Source organism: Orbicella faveolata, unplaced genomic scaffold (genome assembly GCF_042242905.1).
Source record: "Orbicella faveolata isolate gen_17 unplaced genomic scaffold, um_ofav_v1 contig_36, whole genome shotgun sequence".
Taxonomy (NCBI): Eukaryota; Metazoa; Cnidaria; class Anthozoa; order Scleractinia; family Merulinidae; genus Orbicella; species Orbicella faveolata.
Window position 1 is genome coordinate 7,931,609 of NW_028301565.1, and position 8,392 is coordinate 7,940,000.

Sequence of the window (8,392 nt, forward strand, 5' to 3'; positions counted from 1 at the left end):
TCGCCGGGAGGCTTTGGGCCCACCTTCAACCTGGAAGAAACAAACTTGCTCTCAGTCCCATGGAGTTCTCAGTCCGGCGCAGCAAGGACGGAAGTAAACAATCAATCAGTTCTAAGAAATCAACGGCAATTAATCAATGAACGTAATGGATGTTATTATGACGGTGTTATCTCGAGTAGGTGAGAACATCTGCTAGCTCTTTTTATATCCTTCCTAGAGAGATGAACCACCCAACGAACGAAACTACTGAAACCGAAAGCTGTGAATTCAACTTGGATTTTCAAATTCCTATATCTATTCTGTTCGTGGTGACAATTTTGCTTTCCGTCGCCGAGAATATTGTCGTTTCCGTCGCCATTAGCGTCGATAAAAATCTCCGCAGGCCTTCCAATGGCTACCTATTGAGTTTGGCGCTGACTGATATATGCATCTCACTCGGGCTGATACCACTGGAAATGACATACGTCTGGTCCTATCCAGAATGGCCTTTGGGTTCTGTGGGAACGAATGTCTTGAATTCGGTTTGGCTCTTCTCGATAGCAGGGTCGTTTGTCACTTTGCTGGTGATCACAGTAGATCGCTACAGGGCAGTCATGTCTCTCGTGCGCTACAGAGGAGTTGTATCTTGGGGCAGAACCTTGGTGATTACCACACTGGTTTGGCTGTACGTAGGGGTTGTGGTTATACTGATGGGAGTATTTTCCTTTGAATCAACATCGGGTAAAACATATGAATGGAACGTAAACTATAAATTTTACTACACATTTCTGGCGGTGCACATAGCTCTCCCGTTGTTGATAATTTGTGCTTTGTACTACAAGATCTACAAGAAAGCGGTGGAGAATCGCCAACAACTTTTGTCACATGGCCAGGCGCATCAGGGAAGCATCAATACTTCAGAAACTGTGAGAGAAACTAGACTAGAAGTTAAAATGGCAAAAACTGTTGGCTTTGTATTCTTGTTTCTGGTCATTGTATCGATACCAGTTTTGATTCTGGAAATCTTTTATGCAATAGGAAGTCAATCCTGTATTATAGAGAAGATGGGTGTTGTCAGTGTGTGGTTAACCTGTAGTAATGGAATGATTAATCCAGTGGTTTACTCTCTGAGGAACAAAGACTTTCGCCATGCTATATTGCAACTCATCCACTGCAAAAGACCAAGAGCTGGCAGTGCAGTACCGGTAGTCTCATAAGGAAAACATCGAGGAGTGTGCGGTAATCAAAAGGCAGGGTATTTAATTCATTTCTTGTGTCTGACATTCACAAACCCATTTTCAGTTGAGTTGGTTTATCCCCCCCCCCAGCCCTCATCCATCCCCTTAGAAACCGGGGGGACTCCCATATAGAAATAGGGGGATGCTCGTCAAAAAGAACCCCTAAGAAGTAATACCAAGATCCTGTTGTGTGCATATGGCTAGAATTTTGTTCACCCCTAAGAGGTACCAATTCTAAAACAACACTTTATCTCCAGTCACATTTTTTTCGGCTCAATATCCTTAAAGGTACCACAAAAGCTCCCGCTGTGGGCTTTTTGATGCTGAACACCCTAAGAGGTATCAAAATTGCTGTTTTAACCCCTAAATGGTATGACAAGCACCCCCGTCCTTTTTATATGGGATTCCTCCTGTCCCCGGGCTTGGAAATTCAAATATTTGCTGTTTGCATATGAGCCAAGCGGCCATTAGACCAGCACTTATTTATCATGAGCCTCTGGCTCGGGTGATCGCACAAGCACTCCCTGTGTTTGACATTAAATTTGCTTTTTTTTGCGCTTACTTATCTTTGATTTAAGTAGCATGAAGTGACGAGGAGTATTTCTACTCTCTCCTGAATGGGATGTCAGTTCATCACAGTTTTACCCACAGCATTATGTTGACAAGTAGCCATTTATACACCTGGATGGAGGGAGGCACTGTGAAAGTAAAGTGTCTCCTCAAGAACACAACAGAACATGTTGCCAGCCAGGGTTAATTCAAACCCAGTCTGTTCAATCCGGAGTGGAGTGCACTAACTGCATGAGGCCACCACTCGCCTGCCAGAAATATTTACCTTCATACTCTCCTTTAAAAAGCTAATGGGCTTAAGGTGCAATATGCAGTCCAAGAACATCCATACTCCTCCCCCCCCCCCCCCCCCCGCCAAATCCTCAGAAATCAAGTCATAATGTAAATTCTGAGGGAGAGACTGTCTTCAGAGGGAAGTTTTATCAACAATAAATTGGAATTTTCAAACGGGTGAGAGGGTTCAAACCAATAACATTTTCTGTGGGAGGGGATAAATTTGGCTATTTTCAGTAACTCAGTTCCCAACTGGGTTGGACTTTTTTGATATTTTCTGGAACTGCATAACACAAAATTAATCCTGTACACCCAATCTTCTTGGCCTACACCAATTAAAGGGTATAAGGGTTAGTGTTAAGTCTATATGCAACTATTGGGACTTGTTAATATGCAGGTTAAGTTTTATTTACATTATATTCCTTATGTTATTTGCTCAAAGCATCATAAGGATAGAGATTAAAAATTAATTTTCTGATGCTATTTCTTTCTGTGGGGTCAGCTGAGCTGAATCAAGTTGGTTAAGCCCACCTTATTTATTAATATTGGTTGCATGGTTTCTGTCTAGTAACACTCAAAAAGCTTGTTAATCACTCGCCTAATGGCTTGTAATTTACAAGCTTTTCTCCTTTTCTCCCAACATCCTGCATGGTTTATTGCACCAGTAAACCCATAGAGAGAGTGGTCTATTGCTTAAGTAAAAGCATCCACTTATTCTAGCTACCATATTTCCAATGGTTGCATGTGTATAATATTTTTATATCAGTGTAACAGTTTAAATTCGCATATTTTGGAAATTTTATCTGATGAGTGTTGCACACAAGTTGTGTGGTACAAAACTAAATAGTAATAAATATTCAAAATGCCAAGTGAAATCTACAGTTTGATCAGTTCGTCATCTGTTAGTTCTATTGTATAAGCTAACAGTGAGGTCAGGTATGTTATTTATATTGTGTGTTCCAGAAAATATCAATACGAACTCTAAAAAAGGTAATAATTTGGAAATTCCAAATGGTTGAGAAGTTTAATTTTTAGAGCCAAAAGTTTTTTAATAAAGGAAAACAAGAGCTAAAACCCAAAAGAAACTTTTGGGGAAGGGGGTTCCAATTAAAAAACCCGCCATGGGAGATATACAAATATTTTCTGAAACAACACATCTAACCTTATCAGGATTGAAATAGTTTGTAACTGCCCGGACTTAATTTCTTTATTTCAAAATATTCAATATATTACTGCACAGTAAAATTTTGAGTATTATTGTTGCTCCATATTCATACCCACCCCCTGGAAAGTTTTTTAATGTTAGCCCCCCCCCCCCCCCCCGAAGCCCCGACACAGAGGCTCTTAGGGCTCGTCATGCAAGTATGGGAGGAAGATTGTGTGACGAGCCCTAAAAGCTTCTGCGTAGGAGGCTAACCCCCCCCCCCCGCCCTAAGGTCTCTCTGGAAAGTCAAGTTTAGGTACATATAATTTTCTTTTATATTTTTGAGGCCCCAACACCCTTATGTTTATTCAATATGCTTCCTTGGGTGGGTAATTTATATACATTTTCTGGAACCACGCTATCTATCTTCCAAACTTAGATCTTGAGAGAATAGGGAGGACTGATATACATACTAGGGAGCTTAAGCACGCGCGTTTTTGAGACGCGGACGGCAACCGGAAGAAAAGATTTCGCATGCTTGGACCGTATTGTCCCCCAGATTTTTATACTACTCATCTCTAACGAAGAAAAGATACTTAGCAATGTGAATATGATTGTGTGAGGACAAGTTTAAAGTGAAAAAAGCTCACTTCCGGTTACCGTCCGCGTCTCAAAAACGTGCGTGCTTAAGTTCCCTACTAATTTGAGAAGGGGAAGCTGGCTGGTTTGAGCCTAATAGAAGGTTCTTATCAGTTGTTCATTTCGCACTAATACTTGCTGTCACTCACGATTACTTGGCCAAAAGGCCAAAATTGTTCCTTTCGGCTTAGTGGAAGGGATACGTCATGCCCTTTGGTGTGAAGACATCCAGCGTTGTTTTCTCAAGTAAATAGAGTGGTCAAAGAGGAGTTTCAATAGAATTTTATATTATTTTTTTTCAAATTTAGAGAAGTACAGGTAATGTAGATATCCCAATCCAGTTGTTGCTAAGATTGATGGACAATAATTATTTCTGAAGTTAAAGAAACAGAAAGTGGAAGGAAGTGAAAGGAAATAAAAGACAAGGAAGTAAGTTAAAGACAAGGAAGTGAAAGGAGGTGAAAAACAAGGAAGGAGTTGACACGAAGTGACAGAAAGAGACCTATATGCTTTGTCTAAAAAATAGCATAATTTCATGAAACTTCGCATATTTACCAATTTCGACATGATAACATAAATTAATCTGTGGAGATGGTTTTTTGTTTGAAGAAAAGTCGGAAAAGCGTGACATCGTCAAAAAGGTCCATAATTTGGTGATTAAAGAGATGTCAGGATAAATCCTCCCTGAAGCCATCGTGTTCAGTGGGATCTGAGAAACGAGGTAAAATTGCCATGGATAATTGAAAGTCAAGTCTGATTGTTCTACCTCCCAATTCAAATACGTTATCCGATTGGAGGAGAATGTGTCACATGTCATGGACGAAACTCACTATTCTAACTTCGTAGGGAAACAACAACTTGAACTTTCGACTCGCACGTGATCAGGTCGCAGCAAATTTGTGTGCCAGCCGGCGCCAAGCAAATAATATTTTCGCAGTTTTCTCTATTTTTGAGTTGGGAGGTATAACAAAACACTAAATGGCGGACCCCACGGGAAACGGTGAGTTTTGTTTTCCGTCGACCCTCAGTGCTCCCTTTTGCTTTGCCTCGGGGAACATTGAGGGTCTCGGGGAAACAAAACTCACTGTCTCCTTTGAGGCAAGTCATTAAGTGCTAAATGTCGTCCTCGCCAGGGCCGAGAACAAATTTAATTCACTCAACGCTTACTTTGCTCTGTTTGAACCAATGCCAGAAATCAGACATAGCGGGCAAAGGACGAGGAATTTTGTTTTAAGTCTTAAAAGAAAATTTAACTGCCATGACGTAGTTTTATCCCAGTTTCCCACGACATTGCAGTGCAATTAGTTTTCCAATTTATCATATCTCCAGTGGAAATGTCAACCCCGGCGTAATTCATGTTAGAAACATTTTTTTTGTATTTTAAAAGGTTTTCGATTGTTCGTTACGCTTATCTTTCATGGATATTCCTTTTCGTTTTGATGACAGAGATAACCAGCGAACGAGAATTATTTTATGCAACATTAACGGTTGTTCAAATATAAGCCAATTAACGTTCACCTCCGATGATTGCTGTTGAAACTGGCTGAAACTGTCTGATTTGAGAAGCATGGTGGCAATGGATAATTTGTTTGATATTTTCGGCTGGATACTTTCAATCGTAACAGCAACAGGAAATGGCTTTGTAATCTTTCTTGTCGCCAAAAATCGCCGTCTTCATTCCCCGGCCAACTGGTTCGTTCTTTCCTTGGCCGTGGCTTACTTTAGTGTCGGAATCGCCGTTTTTCCATCGAGTCATTTTTGTCATAATTCAACAGCGTGCAACGACATAGTGTACATGGCATTCTTCTGGTTCTTCCTCCACTCTTCAGTCACAAATCTTTGCTCCTTGACTTGGGATCGTTACATCGCCATCGTTCATCCTTTCAAATACATTAACTCAATGACAAAAAGACGCCCTAGAATGGTTATCTTGATAGCATGGTTGATTCCCTTTGCAATCTCTTTGTTGCTTTTGGTGGGAATGTACGCCACCACCTCCAAAACTGCTCTGAAAGTTTTGCGATTAACCGGCGTGTCTGCTTTTGACATAGTATCTTGTGTGTTGCTCTTCTATGCTGTTGTTCGTATCCTAGTTGTTGCACGTGCACATTCTCACCAAGAAACTGCAATAGAACTACAAGTTCAGCGGTCTAGCCACTCACGCAGCGAATCTACCGTGAAAGAACCTGCAACTTCACGCAGACGTAAAAAGCACAACACAGCTCCCTTCGTAACTGCTCTAGTCTTGTTCTTCCTGGGATGTTACGTGGTGGTAAATTACCTAGTTTTATGCGCAGCTTTTTCTGGGCATCAAGTGTCCGATAAAACTAGCCAGATCGTAACGTCTCTCTTGGTTGTGAATTCTGCAGTGAATCCTTTGGTTTACGCTTTGTTCAAGAGGGACGTGAAGATGGCGATGATAAGCGGAATCATTTGCAGGGAAACCTCGAAGTGAAGCGAAGCAACCAGCAGAGACTAACCGCATGCTTGAGCAGGATTTGAAGAACTCTGAAAGCGCCTTTCTATTGTTTCGGCCAGGGTAGAATTTGACGGACAGAGCTAAGCTGTTTGCGCGAGAAAAGATAGGTACTTTAGATTTCACCCTCTGAAGACTTGAGCAGGTATTTCAGGTTTTCATGATAAGACTTCATCTGCAACATGGGTGAAACAAATGGAATAGTTTTTGTAGCAGTAAACCGAAACGAAGAATTTCTGAGCAAACTATTTCGTCAAATGTTCTGTGATCTCAATTCAGTTTTTTATGGTAATTAATCTTTATTTCTACATTTTTTTTGTCACCTAATTCCATTAAGGGAAACCACTTATTTTAGATCTGACAGGCTCGTATCTTTTATCAGTAAATGAAATCAGTGAAATACCATATTAGGGCACCCTAAAATGAAATTTGAATATAACATTCTACCTTGTACAGTGCAGCTGCATACCATACTGCGTGATCAGTTTATCAACGCGTGATCAGTTTTTCAATGGAGAGCTATAATTTCCACTAGTTTGCTATTTGTTAATGAAGAGTGCTTTATCTGACATTTTTAAAAGCTTTCTACTTCAAAAGAAGCGAAACAAACTAGACTGACACTGCTAGACTGATATCATTATCAATCAGTCCATTAAGCCTGTGGTGAAGCCGGATCTGTCACGGAAACCTCGATATAGTCCATAAGGGCGATGCAGACTGCCTGGCACGCAGGCTAACCTCTCGTAAAAAAGTGTTTTTTTTTTTAAGCAAAAAGAAAATCTCAATTTTATCCATCCAATATTGTTGCATTCGATTTACTTTGCACCTCTATCATTAATTTTACTGTACATTTTAGACCGTTCGCGGAAACTGAAGAATAAGACTATCATTCCTTTCAAATCACCTTAGAACTGGTAGATATCTTGATGGGTTTTGTTGTGGTGTGGGTGGAAATAACATTTTACGCCTGGTTCGCTCCTGCGGTTAAAGGCGCTACTTACTTTGAAGATTAGCCCACCAGGGATCAAACGTTGTCAGATTTATTTGAACTAGAGACACGGCTCGTTGCGTCCGTGGTTACATCGTAGTCAACTGAAATTGAAATAATTACAAGATAAATTATTATTTACAACATTCTAAATCGAAGCGACAAACGATTTCGAAACTTCCAATTTGTGTTCCTGGGTGTCGGATCCCTTTGATCGCTATCTTGATGTTTTGCTCGCGACTGTTGATTGACTTGACTTCGAATGTCCGTTACATGATAAGATTTTCCTTTTAAAACATAAGTCACGTGACTTGTTTTTCCCGCCACGCGTGGTCGAGGCGATTTCGCAATTACCAACGATAATTAATTCAATTTTTTTTTTTTTTTTTTTTTTTTTACACACAAATGAACATGCAAATCACTCCGCTCCAGTGCGGAAATTAGGTCTAATTAATAAGTTCTAATTGAGCAACGATTACAACGTGATAGTGTTCAATGATGAGTAGCATGAGAAAATAGCGTCAGTGTTCATTGTTTCTCTGAATAGGCTTAATTAAGTATTCAGTTCCTCTTTGGTAGCTATGAGACACAACTTGTGGATTGGTCTGTCATATTCACTATTCTGGGTCTTGATTCTCGCCTTTCTGACCAGGCCATCGTTTCCTGGATACGTGGCAACGACACGAGCCAGCTGCCATTGTGATCTTTTCTGATTCGGGTTCAACTCCAAAACTAAATCATCAACTTCAACATTTTCTCTGGTTCGGAACCACTTGTTTCGTGGTAACAGATTTGGTGCGAAGTATCTCATCCAGCATTTCCAGAATTCGTTCACTCGATCTTGGGTGCTTCTTAGAAGATGTCTGGGGTTGACCCTTTCTTCAAATTCTGGTTGAGGCAGTGGAAGATGATGACCCATGAGAATATCGTTTGGTGTGATAGGTGGACCTTCCCAGATGTCGTTAGAACTTGGATACAAAGGACGTCCGTTGATGATGTAGGTTGTCTCCGACAGAAATGTTCTCCATTGCTCTTCGGTAAAGGCTTGACTCTTGCAGGTAGCATCGAGACCTTGTCTGACAGAC

General features: G+C 40.7%; 2 protein-coding genes and 1 pseudogene across 2 annotated transcripts in view; 2 read left to right on the forward strand and 1 right to left on the reverse strand.

Moving 5' to 3' along the window:
* Positions 1-4: 4 nt before the first annotated feature.
* On the forward strand, positions 5-2,929 carry LOC110048995 (histamine H2 receptor-like). Its single transcript, XM_020754765.2, has one exon. It carries the CDS (start codon positions 222-224, stop codon positions 1,194-1,196), a length of 975 nt encoding a protein of 324 aa, XP_020610424.2. The 5' UTR covers positions 5-221; the 3' UTR covers positions 1,197-2,929.
* A 445-nt stretch (positions 2,930-3,374) lies between these two features.
* Positions 3,375-8,392, forward strand: part of LOC110048955 (trace amine-associated receptor 8b-like) — an 11,074-nt gene continuing 6,056 nt past the window's right edge. Inside the window, exon 1 of the mRNA XM_020754714.2 lies at positions 3,375-8,392. This exon is cut by the window's right edge and continues 6,056 nt beyond it. Coding sequence (XP_020610373.2) covers positions 5,411-6,298 — 888 coding nt within the window. The 5' untranslated portion in view covers positions 3,375-5,410 and the 3' untranslated portion in view covers positions 6,299-8,392.
* LOC110069341 (uncharacterized) overlaps positions 7,861-8,392 on the reverse strand; it is a 4,938-nt pseudogene continuing 4,406 nt past the window's right edge.